Raw genomic sequence first — 20,420 nt, 5'->3', positions numbered from 1 at the left:
AGCATCCTCACCCTGATCCCTCTTCCTTCACACCTTGCCCCCAAATTCCTCCTTGCCTTCCGCACAAAAAGATTAAAAAGAAAAGCCAAAAGAAAGAAAATCCTTCATGTTAAGGTAAGTTCACATGAAAAAGGAATGTGAGAAGCTAGACTCTGTTGACTTCAGTTGGTAATATGCCATGATTAGTACGACGCTAACTTGTCATCAGACCCTTTCTTGACTGGAAGACCAACTCCACAAATCAAAGTTGCTCCAGGCACTAGTTTATTCACCAATCCTTTTCAGGCAAAGTTTTTCTCTCTTTTAGGGCGTTGCTAGACCTACCGGGTGTTCCGTCGTTGAGGAGCGGTGAAAGCGGCTTTTCCCGTTCAGCCGTGACGCCTCATGCTCCACACCTGCCTTCAATTTGTGGCGGAAGTTTGCGCCGGTTGTGCTGCTGCCGCCGCGAGAACGGTTGCGCAGCCACACCGGCCTGATTGCCGCGGCTTTTTTTTTTCGCTCGCTGCACGGTTTGCGCACGTCCGAAAGACCGCAAACTTGCGCAGCCGTCAGCGATGCCGCCGCCGGCCCTGGCGGCGGCAGCGGCGGCAGTGCCAGTGCCAGCTGAAGTGCTGCTGGTGCTGTTGAGGGTCAACATTGATGCGCTCACTTCCTGATGGGGGTCGTGGCGGGTGTCATATGACCCGAGGTCAATCGTCTGCATGGCCACTCTGTGCCTACATCTCCCATCATGCCTCTGAGGTGTCGGCGGCGATGATCGCCTCTGTGCCCTGTGCCCCATCCCAAGGAGCCAACCCACATCTGGCCGTAGCCATGGCAGCAGCCCACAAACAGCTCTGCCCTCTGCCAGCCTGGTACCCACACTAACAGGCAGCGTACAGCACCGCCATTATGCGGCCACGGTAGCTGCCCACCGCAAGGAGTCACCAGCCACTTTTCCGGTCCTCCGGTCCTGCGCAAACTGTCACTGGGGAAATAAAAAAAAAAAGCCGCTCCGCCGCGCTGCCCCAGCTGGCGGACTGCGCGCAAATGGCGGAGGCGGCTTGACCGAAGCCGCTGACCACTCCCCCTTAGCACGCCTTTTCCTGACCAGTGCCGACCGCAGTGACCTCACATCCTCCCACACGTACTCCGAATTACCGCGGGACAGCAGGAAAAGGCGCCCTAAAACTCACTTTTTTAAAGTCGGGAGAAAGAGGCTTCACCGCGGGATAACGGCGGATCCTCGTGAACGTCATCTGGAAGCCTCGACGTGACTGCGGAAGGTAACGCGCGCTAGAGCCTCGTCTAGTAACGCCCTTAGTTTCAATGAATAGACTTTTAAAACGTGGCATGCAAGTTATGTCAAAGAATGTGGTTGTATTAAAAAAATAAAAGTAACCTAAGAGTAGCTAGTAGAATCTCTCATCATTTGAACTTTCACAAGCAGGAGATCTAGACATTCTACCCTACATTCTCTTAATAAGGCCTTTAAACGCATAAAATGTATTTCCTTTCCTTAAGTGCTACAGAAGAGAGATGTATACTGAAATACCTTTTATCATTTGAAGAACATCTGGAGGACAGTCTCTCCTCACTATTCATGAAACATCGAGCCATTCTTCACTTTTTGAATTTCCTGTGCCTTCATCATAATGTTCATTATGCCATTGCTCTACAACACTCTAGTATGAGCATGACCTCATGCTCCGCAAGAGAGCCAAGATACTGACTGTACTCCAAAGAATACGTGCTCACATGTTTCTACAGCAGGGGTGTTGAACCTCTTTCAGCCCGAGGGCTGAATTCATTTTGGGAGAAGCTCTTAGGGGCTGCATTCCAGACGTGGGTGGGCCAAAGGCAAAAGAGATGGGGCCAAAACACCCCCAACACCAAAGATACCAGAATATTTTAGTTTACTGCCATTAACGATGACTTAGGGGAGACATTTTAACCTTATGTCTGTATGTGTGTGGGGAGTGTTGAACCTGGGAAGCCACCAAATGATTCACAGGTGGGGAAAGCAGGTGGGGCAAGGAGAAGGGTGTGTGGCCATCTGGGGAACCCCAGAAGGCTAGACTGGGACCCCAGTGGGCTCTAGGGCTGAGGTTCAACACTGCTGTTCTGTAACCTTTTCAGGACTTAGGCCCCACACAATTGCAACTGCATGACAGGAAGAGCTCATTGGCTCCACCTCCCATAATGCCCCTACTGGCCCCCACACTGTACATATTTTGGGATGGAGAGTCTGAAGAGAGGACTCTTCTATATTTATAGGCTACCTGTGTGATTTAGAACTCTGATTGTCCAGATAATGCTTCAAATAGCCTATTCCATACACCAAACTACTACTGAACTGGAGAGTCATCTGGAAACGCTCTGCTCCATGCAAGTGAGATCTGCAAGGGTGAAGAATGAACCCTTTCCAATGGGCAGCACCAGTTCTGTGGAATGGCTTCCTCGAGGAGTTCCACTGAAATTCCTTGAGGGTTTTTTTAATGGAAATTGTTTTATGTTTTATTGTAAAGCGCCACAATGCCACAAATGATGAGGTGGCACTATAAAAATGTTTTTAAATAAAATAAAATAAAATAAATAAATAAATAACTTCCTTAAGAGCCTTCTAAGCTCTATTTAAGACTTCTTTGTTTATCGGACCCTTTTTGTCCTCACAACTTTATTTGTTATTTGCTGCTGTTGCTTTTATTGTTTTAGCCTATTGGATGTCTAAGGTTTTGTGCATTTAATATGCTTGTATGCTGCTTTGCCTAATTTTATTGGGAAAACTGCCTATAAACTTTTTAGAAATAATAACTGTGTGCGTGTATGTGTGCACGTGTGCGCACATGTGCATGTGGTGCATATGAGATTACATTCCTAGGCTGGAATTACATGTTACATGGCCAAGTTGTATTTCCAAACTCCAGACAACGTTATCTGCTGCAAATGGTCTTGAACTCCAGCTTGGGGCAAGGAAGTGTGTGTAGGAGCTGAAGATGGCATTTCAGAGGAAGAGTAGCAGGTGTAACCTGCCGTTTCTCTCTAACAAATCATCCAATACTGACGTTATTATAGTGTAGAAGTGGCATAGGATTTGGAAATCGGACTTTGCCCCATACAGTTCTAGGCAGTCACAACGAGAGAATCTAAAATGATTTTAGAAATGTTGGACTGAACGTTAAGCTTCAATCACCTTAACAGAAGCCTTATGAACAGACTTCAAGTCAGATTTTTAGCTATCCATTATGTGAACAAACTTCATTTGCACACTTCCTGTCCTGCAAGCCTCGATCTCATGTCAAATTTAGGAAGTCCCAGAGCCTTGTATTATTGCCACCATCCACAAGTTCAAATTCAAAGTTCAATGCCTGCATCCTTGTAATAATTGGGAATTCCCAACTTGCACATCAATCAACAGAAACTATGGACAGTTATTGTTGTGAAGGATTAAGCCTGTCTTAACTTGCCATGCGATGCAGCTGAATAAAAGGATATTCTGGTGGTTCCCAGGCAGGTTTTAAAATAAGGAAGCAGGAACTCAGATAGCTATCAGGAAAGGGAAGAAGCAGGTAACTATAGATAATCCTGCACACACATCCATTTTACAAAACAGTACATACCTATTAAAAGAGAAGCTGTCAGCAGCTTGGGGTCATAGGGGCTTTTCCCTCTGCCATTTTCAAAATGTGAATCTTCCAGCTTAAAAATATTGTCCTGTTGAGGAAGAAAGGAGAAAGAATTAATCTAACCATCCAGTAAGACCAATGTATACAAATTGATCAAACCAGTCCATACTCCAGGAAATAAAGCCAGACTGCTCACTTGAGGGAATGATACTAAAGGCAAAACTGAAGTACTTTGGCCACATAATGAGAAGGCAGGACACCCTGGAGAAGATGCTGATGCTAGGGAAAGTGGAAGGCAAAAGGAAGAGGGCCCGACCAAGGGCAAGATGGATGGATGAGATTCTGGAGGTGACAGACTTGACCTTGGGGGAGCTGGGGGGTGGCGACGGCTGACAGAAAGCTCTGGCGTGGGCTGGTCCATGAAGTCACAAAGAGTCGGAAGTGACTGAACGAATAAACAACAACAACGAATAGCAAACAATTCATCACACAGTATTCCACCTCAAGTTCTATGTTACTCTATTTACATTTCATTAGGTTGGGTTCTATTTCTGCTTGAAGAACTTTTGGGAGTGAAACTCAAAAGCCAGCATTCCTTACATTGCGTCCTTCACCAGAAGGTGGTTCCCCTACAACTTATTATTTCAAAATGGTCTTTTTTAAAGATGTTATCCAATGTCCACAATCTTGTGTGCATGGTTGCACTAATCAGTCCATATGCTTTAAAACTGCAGGAAATAAAGCATAGAACTAACAAAAGTGAAATAGTTGGGGGGTAGGGGGGGTGGAGAAAATGTAGGCCAACTCTCACAAAAGAGCAGTTGTCTGAGTGTGTGGCTGTGGGAAAACACATACACACACATACGACAAAGTTAATTTGCACAGGCTGTGGGTGATTTGGAATTGTTTAGGTTGACAGTTAAATGCCAGGAATTCATGTTTTTCTTTAATTCGGTTTATCCAGGTCATTAGTAAAACAGTAGGACCCACTTATTCAGACACCCCAAAAGGGCAGGCTGGGTCACATGGGAAAGGCTTACACAAACAAAACCATGTCTGCCATCTCAGTGCAGGCGGGAGAACTGAGTGCCAACTCTCACTTTGCAAAATTCATTCCCACTTCCTGAAAATTACTGAAAAATCTTCCACGTCTGTGGCCTGCAAATAGGGCTGTAAATTGCGGTGTGTGTGGGGGTTAATTTTGGCATAGTGCTAGTGGTTTCTTTCCTATTTATTTTCAGATTATAAAAATGTCTAGGTATATGCGTGCAAGTCTAAGAGCTTCATCACACCAGCGTTATACTGTGCAATCACTGTGAATTGCATGCAAAAGACTCAGACGTTTTCCACCTTATAATCGGCTTTGATTGTGAAGCACTCCCATGCATCCTGCCTTAATTGTGCAATAAAGCAAAAAAGATTCGCCGTATTTAGCCCCTACTTCCGAGCCGCCGCTGGGGCACAGGAGCAGGATTTTAAACAAATGCTTACATCTGCATAAGCTTTAAAGGTAGAGACACCAAAATTGGTACAGTAATAGATATTAGGGAGAGCTTTAAGCATACCAACTTTGAATTGAATTGGGTCATCTGTTGATTTTTTAATGATTTTTACATTTCCCCCCTTAAACTCACTTCCTGGTATGCAAAGGATTGCTGTCGCCTGGTAGCAAAAACAACAACGGGGAAAGCTTAGTGCTACGGGGATTATCTGAGGGAAGCAGGTACGTTGGATGAAGCTTTAACAGTGCAATCCTATACTTACCTACTACTGACAACAACAATACATTTATTGCTCAATCCACAGATCATTGCAACACATGCAAACTTGACATTTTGCTATACTACATATGATAAAAATTACATATGGTTAAAAATTACAGAGCTATCAAATACGTAACATGCATTACTGAAATGTATGAAGATGTATGAAGTAAGAAGTAAGTCCCATTGAGTTTAGTGGAGCTTACGCCCAGATATGTGCACAGGATTACAGCCTAAATTAAAATAGTACCACTATTTAACTCTGTATTTTAATCTTATATCAATTTTGCTGCGTGGTTTTATCCTGGTTGTGCTTTTTATACTGTATTTTGTAATTGTGCTTTTAACCTGTTAGTTGTTTTATTGTGGTTTTAATTTTTGTGAACCGCCCAGAGAGCTTCGGCTATTGGGCGGTATAAAAATGTAATAAATAAATAAATAAATAAATATTCCAATGCTTCATAACAGTAATAGAAAATGGCAAAAGTCCTGCAAGCTATGGTTGAACATAAAGCTTATCTCTCTTTTTTCTTTTGTTGCCAAGGTAAATAGTTATGTGATCTCAGTTTTAATGATAAAAAGTTGATATCAGAATGATTAAAACCAAAAAAGGCTCTACCATGTCATTATATATATCCGCCTGTTAAAGTTCAGGTTCAGGTTTGGGCAGTGTGAACTTGTTCACATTGAAATATGAACCGCACAAATTTCTAATCCATCCTGGGTCCCATGTGTGGTCCCTTTAGTCCTACTTATGTTTCACATCTTCTTTCCAGGGTACGGGTGAAATGCGTTCCCTGCTCCCTTGGGTGCACAGATTTAGCTGCACCATTTTTCGATCGAAGCTAATTTCATTTTTCGGGCCATATATGAGAGCAGTGAATGAGGTAGGGGAAAGAGTTTGACAAACAGAGCTGATGAATGGGACCCCTGAGCAAGCAGGTAGGATAGCTGAGCAATTCATGCACTCAAAATGTTTGATTAGTTTGATGTATGTTAATTTTTTTATCGGACTTGTCAAATTTCTTAGAAGGAAATGTTTACATTTTATTGTTAACTACTAGACTATAGTAAAGAGATAAATTGATCTTTAAAAGTTCAAGGGATCTCATGCTTCTTCCATCTGAGTGCCCAAGGTGATCCAGCAGAAGTGGAGCAATCCAAAATCCATATGAATGTCATATTATCCTTGACCGATTCGTAAGGACGTCAAAGATGCCGTATCCCCAGTATTCCAGAAATAAGATACCATCAAGAATATTGAACAATTCTCAGAGGACATTGAGAATTGGAATCACTTTGTGTAGTAACATTCAGGGTTGTCATGTATAATATATCACCTGCATTGCTGACTGGCTTACATACAGTGACCTCTGGAAAAAAATAAATGCTATCTGTCCTTTCTAGGCAAGTTATTAAGTGGACTGCATATGCAAGCAATAAGATACACAATCTTAAAATCAATTTACTTGGACACTTAACTTATTCATCTTGTACTTTAATCCCTTCCCTATATTTTTCATTGTACATTTGGATGAGGAATCCTTGATTAAATTGCTTTAACAGTGATGTCGTTCCTGTGTTAATAATGTATTGGTATATACCCTATGCTGCAAAACTGCTATAGTTTCCCATGGTTACTTTTACAATTCAAGAGCACTTTATTCCTCCTTTATCTTTTGGATTTCCTGTGTACTATTAACTTATGGAGTGGGGGAGGTGAGAGCTAACAGCAGTACCCGGCCCTTCGTGCCAGCTTTTAATGTAATATTGAATTTGAGGTGTGTAAAGGCTACAATTCTCTCTTCTGTCCCATTGTAAATAAATGCATTTCCAAGGATGGCATTTCATCCCGAAGCCTTCATGGGGCAGAAAAAGCCACTTCTCAAGTGGGCAGGGAGTTTGCAAACTTAATCTGTAGTTGGAATTCAGCTAAATTCAGCGTGTTCAGCATGAATTCAGTGTGTTCAGAGGAGGGCAACCAGGATGATCAGGGGTCTGGAAACAAAGCCCTATGAGGAGAGACTGAAAGAACTGGGCATGAAAAGGTTGTCACACAGAGGAGGGCCAGGATCTCTTCTCAATCCTACCAGAGTGCAGGACACGGAATAATAGGATCAAGTTAAAGGAAGCCAGATTCCAGCTGGATATCAGGAAAAACTTCCTGACAGTTTGAGTAGTATGACAATGGAATCAGTTACCTAGGGAGGTTGTGGGCTCTCCCACACTAGAGGCCTTCAAGAGGCAGCTGGACAACCATCTGTCAGGGATGCTTTAGGGTGGATTCCTGCATTGAGCAAGGGGTTGGACTCAATGGCCTTGTAGGCCTCCTCCAACTCTGCTGTTCTATGATTCTATGATTCTATGAAATAAAGTCAAAATTGGTGGCATTAAGATTGCAAATGTAAATATCATATAATTTAACTAACAGTGTTGTTTGACGAAACAAAAGCTGGCCTTGGATTCCCCTTGCTGGGGAAAAAGAAAGGTAGAGCTTTGTGTCATCAGTATATTGGTGATATTAAATTCCAAAACTCCAGAGGGCATCTCCCAGCACATTCATATGGATGTTGAAGAACATGCAAGATAAAATAGGGCCCTGTTGCACTCAACGACATGTCTTAAGAAATATTTTTGTAAACCGCCTTGAGAGCCTTTTTGGCTGAAGGGCACAATAAAAATAAAATAAATAAATAAATAAGCCATTGGCAGTGGGGCAAAGCAAGGATCTCCCAGAACTCCCTTCTAGTACTACTGAAGATGGACCAGAACCACTGTAACACTATGCCTTTTAAGCCCAAGCTAAACCCCAAAGCTCAAACTCTCTGGGTGGTTTACAAAGGTGGTTTGATGGGGTCAAACCCTGCAAAGTATGATTGATGGGGTCAAACCCTGCAAAAAGATCCAGAAGAATCAAGAAGGTTGCACTTCCACCATTCAGCCCTCAGTGCATGTCATCAAGTAGGGTGATCAAGATAGTTACCAGCCCAAACCCTGGTTTGATGGCTCCAAGGTCAGAGTCAGGGCTCCAACCTTGGAGCCAGGAAACCAAACTATCCCATGCCCCTATTATTAGCTAGGGTTGATTGGTGACGTAGCCCAAAATACCACCAAGTTGTCCACTCCTGACTTATTAGCTGATACCCACATTTCATAGGAGAATTCATCTTAGAAGAAGCACTCCTTCCTGGGTGACAGAAGAGGGAGAATGCCTCTTTTAAGATGGAATTTACTACATGCAGTTTTTATAAGTACGTGTACAGAAAAATAATTTTGTTCGGCAAACGACAACACCAAAGTCTGCTGCCTGATTAATCAAGGCACCCTTTTTATACCAAATCAAAGGATGTTTCCTTAAACCAAATGTTTCAGCTTTGTTTTGTGATTGATAGGGTAGGGATGTTGAAAAGCTCATGTGCATCATCTAAGGGCCTTGCTAGACCTACCTGATAATCCGGTGGGGAGTCGGGGCGAGGCTGTGCTGCAGCTAGCACGGGCCATCGCCCCTAGCTAGATGTAACATGCGACGGGGTAAGGGAAAGCCCCGTCGCGTCGGCCATTTTTTTAAAAATTAAAGGGGCCATGTGCGCAGGAGCGCACCAACGGAAAGGTAAGGTAAAATAAATAAATAAAGGGTTCCCCGCTCCCCCTGCCCCTGATTTCCCCCCCAATGTCTGATGCCCCCCTGCCCACTCGCTCGCCTGTCCTCCTCCCGCTCACCATGTCCGCCCCCCGCTCACTTGCCCGTCCCCGATCTCCTTGCCCTGGCCCCGTTCTTCTTCCCACCCGTCCGCCATGTCTGATGCCCCCCTGCCCGCTCACCAGCCTGCTCGCTATGCCCGCCCGATGACCCGCCTGCCATGACCGATGCCCCCTCCGCACACACCCCATCCGTGATCTCCCCACCCTAGCTCCGCTCTCCCCAACATCTCTCCTGCCGGGTCCACTCTTTCCCCCCCCCTGGCCCCCATCTCCCCCATGATTCCCCCCCCCAGCCCGATGGGCACAGTGCAGCTTCTCTCGGCTACTCGTGAGTAAGCAAGCAGCCGGGAAAAGCCACGGAAGTAGCTAGACCTTCTGCAGCCTCGGGCTCAGCCCGGGGCTGCGCAAAAACTGGACCACAAGTGGATCCGGTTATCCCGGATCAAGGGAGGGTTTAGCCCGGCCTGACCCCAGGATCCCCTGTGCGTCATCTGCATGCACAGCAGGGAGCCCAGGCCTCGCACCGGGCTAAACCCTCATCTAGCAACGGCCTAAGTTCATCCCTTAGTTACTGATATAACCCTTACACAATTTGGGGAGGCATGCTTCTAATTTCCTTATGACTTTCCACCTTAGCTCCTATTTTTTTGTTAATTGCCTGAGATGATAACAGAAAATGATCCATGAAGATTCATTACTTGATAATCTATAGTACTTCCCCACATCCAAGCATGACAACATTACCCTGCGGATAATGTAATACATGATCCAAGGTGATCAAAAGGGCTGGAAATGCCAATCCAATTAACTTAATAGTCAGGTGACGTTAAAACACCATCAATTTTGGCTTGCAGTTTGCTCAGCCTTTAAAGCAAAGTGGAACACATTTGCAACCACAGGGGCTAGAAGGTTTTTTATGGGCAAAGTGTTTTCATCATCTACAAGAAGAGACCTCACAAAGGGTCCAAATGACTTATGAGTCCTAAGACCCTCCTGACTATCCCCAAAACATTTGTCACTTTTGACACACACTTGAATCCAATGTCCTTGGTGCTGCTATAGTTCTTCTGTAATGGCAACGATTAATTTGGGACACAATTATGTGTCAAGATCAATTTAATAAATGCTACTATATAGTAAATGGGCAATGGCAAGAGGCTAATTAAAACAGCAGATCAGCCTAACGATTGATCTTATACCTTCCCTGGAGGTCTTTTATAAACAGAAATTCATGATGAAATAGATTAGCAATATTGCTGTCACTGAACACATGAGGACATTCTATGATGATAATGAAGCTGGGTATAAGATAAGCAATTTGCCCAACATTGAATTCTATTCAGTTTCCCAACCATAATCATTACTTCCATTCCATTTTCCACCATTTTATCTTGCTGGCTGGCGGTTAATACCACAGAGCTCTTACTAAATCAAGCCATGACAGTCACACATTCAGCTTCTCAGCTATGGGACTTCATTATAATGTGTCACTATATTCAGGATTCTGATTTATCTAGGAACTAGTTCACACGTGCATATTCATCACTTGATCACTGAAATATCAAGGGATGACTCCCAACTTCTGTTCTAAGCACTGTCGCTTGCCTTAACTTCCAGTCTTCCCATTACCCAAACTAAATTGTGGAGTATCCCGGGTCAAGGGAGGGTTTAGCCCGGCCTGACCCCAGGATCCCCTGTGCGTCATCTGCATGTACAGCAGGGAGCCTAGGCCTCGCACCGGGCTAAACCCTCATGTAGCAATGGCCTAAGTTCATCCCTTAATTACTGATATAACCCTTACACAATTTGGGGAGGCATGCTTGGGTCTGCAAGGGCAGTGGACCCGCTCCCACGTCCAACCCTCACAGATCCAGTTGGACTCGCTTAGTATGAGTGCTGACCCACGTCTGAGTGCTTACAAGCCCCCCCACAGGTACTTGGGCACAGGTGTGACCTGACTTCTGCCCGTATTCCCCCCCCTTGCATAAATGGCAGTTACTGGTCACTGGTACACTTAGGGGTGACCACATTACACCTGTTTTAAAATCTCTTTACTGGCTGCCAATTAGTTTCCGGGCAAAGTATAAAGTGTCGGTTATCACCTTTAAAGCCCTACATAGTTTGGGTCCAGGCTACCTGTGGGATCGCCTTCTCCTGTACAATCCGCCACACACACTCAGGTCCTCTGGGAAAAATCTACTTCAGCTAGCAAAAACTAGATTAACAACTGAGGAGACTCATCAACTTAACAGTCTTTTAGCATTTGAGAAAGCTATAAAGACTGATCTCCTCCGGCAGGCCTATCCAGTGGAATTTTAGGATGCTTTTAGGATGTTTTTTAGGATGTTTTAACAATGTATACTATGTTTTTAATCAGTGTTTTATGTGTTTTGTACTTGCTGCTGTTCCTCACCTTGATCAAAATGGAGAGGCGGGTAATTTTTTAATATATTATTATTATTATTATTATTATTATTATTATTATTATTGAGGGAAATGTGCAATTTTGGAGGCCCTGGAAATCATGTGTTGTCTCCCCACACCACTGTAGGCCTTAATAAAGGATAGTGCCATTAAGGCCGTAATTGGCACATTTGTGGGGGAGTGTGTGATTTCCAGAACCTCCGGAAATTGCGTATTTCCCTCTGCTGAATTAATGGTGGCCACCAGGGCAGAGAGAATAAATTGTGGAGCTAGAATAAATTATGTAATTAGCTTTATTTTCAAAGTTTACACACCAAATAATAAATTTGAACTTTAGTGGCAAGCTGGCCTTTAGAGCCCGGCTTACATCTTCTAAGCTGAAGCCATTCTGGGAATGCAAAGAGTATAGCTGTGTGAGTTGTGTAATTCCGCCCCCCACCCTCACACTAATAAAACAGCTTCTGTTTTATAAAACAGCTTCTCTTTTTTGTTTTTTGTTTTTAATAAAGGGAAATAATATCCCCCACCTACTAATAAATGATATTGTGGCAGAATAAAGTTACCTATGAAAAGATTAATTCCATTGTGTGCTTGCAGACTTATGTTCCAGTAGACATAATTATAATGTCTCTCCCTGACAAGTTACAATTACTCCACAGAACAGGGTTTTAAGGAAGCCTATAGGTTTCCCCCACCCTTCCTTTAAGCGTTTTTTTTAAAAAAAAACTAAAATAAAAATCAAGAATGCATACATTTCTCCCCTCTGAGCAACACAAATGTTGCTTATACAGAAACAGATGTATTTTAGTGCATTCTGTTCAGCTTGACTGAAAAAAAAAAAGTTCATATTAAAGACAGCTTCCTGTTTCAGAGTTCACCTGAATTTTCATTATGCAATAGGAATGGAACATTAAAAGTTGATGAGGGTTGATGCTACCCACCCCCACAGTGCACACACTCAGCAGAAATGATGCAAAGGTTCCCTTCATTATATAAATATTGTAAATAAATAATAAATAAATTACTATCCTGCACATCTGCAATGCCTTGAGTTCTACTCCAGTTGTCTTCCGAAAAAGAAGGCGAAACTTGGAAGGTTGATAACAGATTTTGCATGAGGAACATGCTTCTTTCTTTGAGAACCATAAAATTAAAAATAAAATTTAGCTTCTCCCCAATAAAAATATGTTGTTGTTGCCATTCTACAGGAGTGCTCCAGTGCACCACCACGGCAGAAACCATAAATAAGTAAATAAAAAACCCCAATGAATAATTTTTTTTTTAAAAAAAAATGTTTTGTGCTGAAAATTTTAATTTTTTGGAAAAAAAATATCTTTGCAGTAGCACTGCACTAGCATGCCGATAGAACATAAAAGAGCAAGCGTAACACACACATGCACACCAATACTACATGGTCTGAGGTTTGTTTTTTAATATATATTTTTAATCATAGCTTGAAACAAAGGACTCATAGAACCATGTGGTTGGGAGAAGGGGAAAACCCCACTATTTTTATTTATTTATTTATTTATTTATTTATATAGCACCATCAGTGTACACGGTGCTGTACAGAGTAAAACAATAAAATAGCAAAACCCTGCCGCATAGGCTTACATTAGTGTAACATTTACAGCCTTGCAGTATAGAAAGTAATTTGCCTGCAAAACGTTCTATCACCTAATAAATTCAGTATTTCCCCCTACATTTTATGATGTTGTCGCTCTTTGAAGCTGTTATTTGAAGTGAGAGAATATCTCCCATTCCTTCCAATGCAAATAGCAGCTTCAGAAGAGAGATTTTTCTCAGGATCACAGCAGGGTGGGAAAGGGTTACATTTCCCTTCTATTCCCCCCATGCTATTGTTTTTTGGTTTTTTAAAAAAATCCTGTATGTTTATATGCAAAGATTTCGTTCGGCGCCTAGATGCAAACATTTAGTTCAGTGTCAAACATAAGTGTTTTACTTTCCAAATAACTTCAAGGCCAAATATTATCATCTAATTTATTAATATCACATTTACTCATTTGTGTAACAGTTAAAATAAGCAAAGTGCTGTAGAGAGAATGAAAAAAAAAAAAGTCCAAAGTCTTCCATTCTAAATGTCAACCAGCCATTAAAGGGATATTCTGGGAGAAAAGAAAGGATACCGGATGATGGATTTGGTTAAACAAGAATAAATTCCTTCTCCAAAGAAGATAATTGCATCATTCTAGTATTTCTGGCACAGTCCCTAAGTCACATTTGCTGCTGTGCTCTCTTTAAAATCAGCATAAACACTTAAAACATATCAATCTAACTACAGTTCATTGTACTCGTCCCACTGAAACCACTGGATTAGTAATTAAACCCGTTCTTTTCAATAGAACTTAAATCTAATGTGCCCCCATCAACTTCAAACAATTTATGTATGCTTAAAATCTTCTGGATTGCACCATAATGTACTCCACTATATTTATTTATTTATTGCATGTTTATACTGCCCAATAGCCGAAGCTCCCTGGGCGGTTCACAAAAATTATATCCCAATCATTATTTTTGTAATCCCTTGGTTTACAAAAATAACAGAACCATTTCAATTTCTGGGCCCATATTTATGGGTGTAGGGTGCAATCTTATGGCCACTAAATTCTGTCTAGATGGCCAGAGCATTTTTCAGTTTCTGGGAACAGAGGTTGAAGTCAGGGCTTTGACCGCATTCTATGGCCATAGCTAGAACTAAGGTTTATCCCTGGATCATCCAGGGGTCAAACCTGTTCATCTAGGTGACACACAGGGTGTCCAGTGCTCAGGCAGGGGCGAACCCTGGATGATCCCAGGATAAACCTTAGGTCTAGCTGTGGCTTTTGTCTCTGTGCTCAGAAATGGAGCATAGAGACGGCGAAAAGGGGGCAGCCCCGGGGACGTGGAGGGGAGGAGACCTATATGCATCCTGGCCTCCTCTTCCCCTCCCCGAAGCTATGGCTAGACAGGCAAAATCACCTATCTAGCCAAAAATGTAAGGCACAGAACCAAAGATCACCTCTGTGCTCCAACCGCCCTGCGGTCATCGCCTGTTAACTGTCTCCATAGGATTGTGCCCTTAAAGCACGTTTGCCCTGCTCTTCAGCCAAAAGGCTCCTCAAGCAGCTTGCATCTGATCAATCAAAAAAGACATGACACTAAAAGAAAAAGGGATGAGGAGAGAAGAGAAAAACTAGCAGACTCAGGCTCCCACCACAGAACCATCTCACCCCCAGCTGCAACATCTTTTTGGGACTGGGAGCTTAAGAGGCAGGCTCCTTTGGGGGCAGGTCCGCCACCAGCGGGGTCACCTCCAAAAGGGGCGACACCAAGGCAACACCCTGTCCCCTTATTTGTTTTCTCCCCCTACTGACTTCTAATTTTGTTGTGTATTTTAAACTTTTTTTTAATGTTTCTTTTCCTATGTTTAAAATGTATGTTTTAAACTTTGTAATGCCACCTTGAGGCCCACCCAGTATTGGGCAAAAGGCAGGATACAAATAAATATAATAAATAAAAATAATAAATAAACAAGCAAGCCCAGGCACAATTTTTTAAAGTTCTGATCTAATAATGTTAGACCCTCTAATGAAAATGCCCAAATAGCCTCACAATGTATAGAGGTAGGGTACAATAATAATAGTAATAAATTTGTTACCCGCCTCTCCGTCTGGATCGAGGCAGGATACAACACAAATAAAAACACCCTAAAGCTTAACTAATTAAAACGTTTAAAACTAATACATTATTAAAAGTAGCAAATTATTAAAATGGCATCTTAATATTCAACTGGGTAGGCCTGCCGGAACAGATCAGTCTTTATGGCTTTCTTAAATTCTGGAAGACCATTAAGTTGATGAATTTCTCCCGGCAAGCCATTCCACAAATTGGGAGCGGCAGAAGAAAAGGTCCTCTGGGTAATAGTTGTCAGTCAGCCTTGTTTTAGCTGGCTGAAGTAGATTCTTCCCAGAGGACCTGAGTTTGTGGGACGGACAGTATGGGAGAAGGCGATCCCGCAGGTAGCCTGGACCCAAACCATGTAGGGCTTTAAAGGTGATAACCAACACTTAATACTTCGCTCGGAAACTAATTGGCAGCCAGTGAAGAGATCCCAGGCTCAGGCTGTACAGCATGGCAGCCTGAGCCTGGGATCCAAACTCTTACTAGGCCCAAAGGCATGTGCGTACCCAGTCGTATTTTTGACCTTTCCCTTTGAACAGAAGGCCACCCGTGCCACATCACAGACTAGTTTTGTCATGTAGTCTTGGGAGTTGCTGTTTTGGAAACATGAATCCAAACCCGCCTTAAGCACATGGAACTAATTGCCTGGCTCTTTGGAGCCTGACCTAAACTTTTGCATATTCTTCTTCCATAGTCTGTTTGTTGCTCTTTGACTCACATCAATGGGATTTTGCACCAGGCCTTAACTTTGCTCATTTGTGGATATTATTTATTTATGGATCAAGGCAGGATGTCTACAAAAGGCTAAAGTTGCCTCTTCCCAGAACAGTTGGTCTCCATCACCACCAATTTAGGGAGGTTGAACTTATCAGCAGGGCCTTCTCTAATGTGTATTGATGTCATTGCTCCTTTGTTCCCTGTCAACATTGAAACAATAATTAATAACAAGGAAGAGAGAGATTGGGGGTCCTTATTCCAGTCAAGTTATGTTATGAGAGCATCACATTGAAACATGTGCTTTAAATTGGGTTCATGCCGAGATCATGAAGCCATCATATGCATTCATGATTAATTCTGGTTGCCTGCTGTTTCTCTCTCTCTCTCTCTCTCTCTCTCTCTCTCTCTCTCTCTCTCTCTCTCTCTCTCACACACACACACACACACACACACAGAGCTATGAAAATACGACAAATCTCAGAACTCCTATTGGTTGAGTGCCACCACAGAGATCTATAATAATAATTTTATTTAACTGGAAATCAAGCACCATTTGTAATGCCTACTGCATACTGTACCACCACACTAAAGAAATGCAGAAAGTAATCTAAGAAAAGAGTCAGATGGCAGTTTTTAACAATAGAAAGTGGAAAACTGATTTTCCTTTGCTATTCCAAAAATCAAAGTGTGCCCTTAAGAATGAAAACTAGCCAAGAGTGCAGTTAATGCAGACCAGGCAGCTTTCTACTAATAGCATACACAAGGGAGCAATGTGGCCACTTCTATATTCAGCTGTTTTCAATAGAGCCCACTCCCTTGATCTGGTATATCTGTTCATGTTCAGGTACAATGGGGGGAAGCCTTGAAATAGTGCAGCCAGCAGGAACCTGTTCTCATGGACACTTTAGTGTATGGTGGGTAAGACAAAGAAAGGCCAGATTGTATTGACTTTCAGCACACCAACCTAATGCACATGTTACCATCTGCTGAAGTCAGCTTTTGGTGTGCTACTGCTAAATCATGCTTAGGACAGTTTGTGATGGTGTGCAAAAAAACAAACAACCCCTCACATGGAATAACACACTAATCTTTGGAGTCAGATCAGACTGGTTTTCTTCTGTGGTTACCAGACACTCAAGTAGTTGGGAAAGCAGTATCACAACCTTGCATTCCAGGATTAATTAACTTTTATTTCTTAACATGCAGTCAATCTTCCTCATTTGATACTTGTGTAGCAATATGGGGTTCTAGTTGTTGTTTCTTTTTAAATGTCCTCATTTTCAACAAACGAAAATCCATTTCAAACTCATTAGAAGGAGAAGTCTTCAAATTGTAAAAAAAAAACCAACCCATTACTGACTTGCAATTATGGGAGTAGTAGTCCAACACCTTTGGAAGTGCACCAGGTTGGGGAAGGGCTGCTCTAAACAAAAAAAAGAGAAGTAGGTGGCCCTAAGTTGTTCGTCATCAGTTTTCCACAACGCTACAGGCACCTTTGCATATCCTATTCTCCATCCTGCCCCCCTGGTTTATCTACTTTGGGAGAATGAGAATTTCACTGGCACCTTTTGCCTCCTTAGGGAGGATGTGGCGTTAAGGCTTGTGAGCCTTCACTCCCAATTTCCCTGCTTTTTGGTGCTTGGCCTGTTAGTCCCTCCATTTGGTAGCCCGCAGGAGCACCTGCCTCATAAAGCAAATGGCCACATGAGAAAGGTTATTATGGTCTGCTACTTTGCTTGTCTTTAGTAGTCTGTGGTCCAGACCTCATCAGAAGGGGGAATAGTGTTATGTGGTTGGGGTCAGTCTAAATTATCTCCAGGGATACCTTACTCAGTGCCTCCGATTGCAAAGAGATTGAGGATTTCCCCCCAACTCTGTTAGCCTTGAAGTTGAAAATAGATTTTATAACATAAGCAGGAAAACAGTGAATACACCTTTTAACTTGTTAAACCAGTGAAAACATCAGTTTCCCACAACTGATGTGGCGATGGCAGCAACGGCAGCAGAGCCAGGTAAGTGGGGAACGGGGGAGGGGGCCTACCTGACGCCATGTGGCAGCAGACGGCAGAGCCAGAGAAGTGAAGGAGGGAGGGGGGCTTATTCGGACGCCATTTTATCCCCCCTTCCTTACTTACCTGCCTCCGCCCGCCACGGAGGCAGGTAAGTGGGCAATGGGGGGGGGGCAAATGGCATCCGAATATTGATCTGGACCTCAAGATCTCACTCCAGATCCAGTTCTGGAGTGAGTCAGGGGGGTCTGGATCGACCCAAACCGGTTCAGGCTTTATCTAGGGTGACCAACTGTCAGGATTTCCCCGGATTTGTCCTGGTTTTTGTTCTTCCATGGTGTCAGGGGGGATTTTCTATAATTTTCAATAATGTCCTGGAATGACACACCTTCCCCTTTAAGGCTGCCATTAGCATGGCAGGAGGGAATGACATGCTTTCTTCAGGCACATCATTCCCCCACCCCAAGCTCCAATTGAGGTCTTAAAGGGGAAAGTGGGTCATTCGTGGACATTATAGAAAAGGCCCCAATTGGAGTGGATGGTGGGGGTGCAGAATGAAATCCTTTCCCCTCCTCCACTCCAATCGGGTTCTTTAAGGTGGCGGGGGAATAACGTACTTTCTGCAGGACTCAGAAAGCTGCTTCCCCCCCACACACACACTAGGTGTCCTCTTTTTTGGTTTCCTAAATATGGTCACCCTACTTTATCCGGAAGGCCCGGATCAAGATCCAAAACAGGTCGGGGGGGGGGGTCATGCACAGCCCTAATGTACACTATACAAAATGCACTACAGTTTAACTGTTTCTAATGCTTATGAGGAAAAACAGTGTGACTAGGCCGAAACCAACGTTGTAGGTCCAGAAGCACTTTGAAATGTTTCAAAATTGTACTTAAAAACTTACACCAGCCCAAACTAATTAAATGAACTGTTTGAAGCTTTCAACTTTATAGCAGTATGGACCAAACTTTTAGAAAAAGTGAAAGGAGCACTGTGTGTGTATGGTGGTCAGGGGGTGGTGGTGGTTAAAAGGAATGTATAGCTCCCTATTCCAAGGAGAGATCTGAAGACCAGGTGGTCATGGATCCAGAGGAATGCTGAAAGAGATCTCTGGTGAGTTCTACACCCTGCTTCACCAGTGAGCAAAAAAGCAAACTGGCCTGGGAAAAGAGAGCCCAAAATACTCTGAAAAAGCCCAAGGAATATGTTCCAAAAGAGAAAAAAGAACTCTTCTTCTCTCAAAAGGGAGGGAAGAACCAGGCTGAGTCTGTTTCTCAAAAAGCCAGGGCTGTTTATGAACTACAGTTGCAATCCCATTCAATTCAATAGCTTCCTTGTGGTAGGGTCTGAAGCCAGGCTCCTTAGTGGTTAAAGCAAACCCCAACAATCATAAGAAAAGATTCCACTAAGGAAATGACTGTGCTAGAGGAGGCAGGTGGCCATTTTATTTTCAGTATTTATCTACCTGAGGCAGGAGGGAGGGGGAGAGCGATGTTGCTGAGCATTTGTTGTACTATGGTTGAAGCAGGCCTCTGCATTCAAACTAATGGGATGAATAAATATTCATTAAAATCAATCGAAGGGATTTTTTTAAAAAAGAAAAGCCATTCCACCAACTAGAATGAATGAGGAAGAAGACACCACAACTGGATTGATGGGTAAGGGGCTGAATAACCCAAATTTCATGGAAAGAGAAAAATCACCACCCTATATTATCAGAACCATTTTTATTCAGGGAGGTGGGGTTTTTTTTTGGTACTTTAAACTGCACTCCTTCCCTCAATCTTTCACCAATCTTCTTGAAATTTTCAGGGTTTGTAACACCAACGTTTCTTTCTGGCACATGTAAATTTCAGCAAGTTTGTTGAAATGTTTTCAATTAAATGAATGTTTGAATGACCCACCCATCCCATTATTGCTTTATAATGGTGGAATGCAGAATCTACTCTCTGCTCTTAACTGCATGGACACGACAATGTCCATGTGAATAAAGCAGTAGTGTAGATCCTGCCAAGGCTGTTTCTAGGGGGAGGCAAAGTGGTTGGTTGCCTGATGTGCTAAGAGATCAAGGGTGCCAAATGACACCACACACCCACACCCACACATACACAGGCAGGCAGCAGTAATAGTGGCTGGGCGTGCAGTAAAGGAAAATGGCCAGTCCAGGTTGCAGTTGTATGCTATTTTAAATCGCAATATTTTCCCTAGTGAGTGAGGAGTGAGCAGAACCAATCAGCTCACTAAGTTTGGAGGATGCACAGCGAATGAAGGCATTATAGTGGTTAGAGATCCCATGGACCCATTCTACTACAACTAATAGTAATAGTGTTGTGTGTGTGCCAAAATTATACCTCGCCTAGGGCACCAAAATACTTTCAGACAGTCCTGCTGAGCACAGATGTCTCCTAACCAATTTGTACCAACGTCTGCTATAGTCCACAGAGATTGCAATCCCGAAACCGCTCTGGCAGCCAACGCTTTAGCTATAATGAGGGCAGGTTTTGGGCACCTCTGCATCACA

The 20,420-nt window shown here is 43.1% G+C and overlaps 1 protein-coding gene across 1 annotated transcript in view; it reads right to left on the bottom strand.

Moving 5' to 3' along the window:
* SEMA3A (semaphorin 3A) overlaps positions 1–20,420 on the bottom strand; it is a 253,399-nt gene that overhangs the window by 94,293 nt on the left and 138,686 nt on the right. The window contains exon 5 of the mRNA XM_063134309.1: positions 3,600–3,693. Coding sequence (XP_062990379.1) covers positions 3,600–3,693 — 94 coding nt within the window. The remainder of the gene's footprint in view (positions 1–3,599; positions 3,694–20,420) is intronic.

Source organism: Elgaria multicarinata, chromosome 9 (genome assembly GCF_023053635.1).
Source record: "Elgaria multicarinata webbii isolate HBS135686 ecotype San Diego chromosome 9, rElgMul1.1.pri, whole genome shotgun sequence".
Lineage (NCBI taxonomy): Eukaryota > Metazoa > Chordata > Lepidosauria > Squamata > Anguidae > Elgaria > Elgaria multicarinata.
Note: the sequence above shows the minus strand (reverse complement) of the source record. Positions and strands in the feature narration are given on the sequence as shown.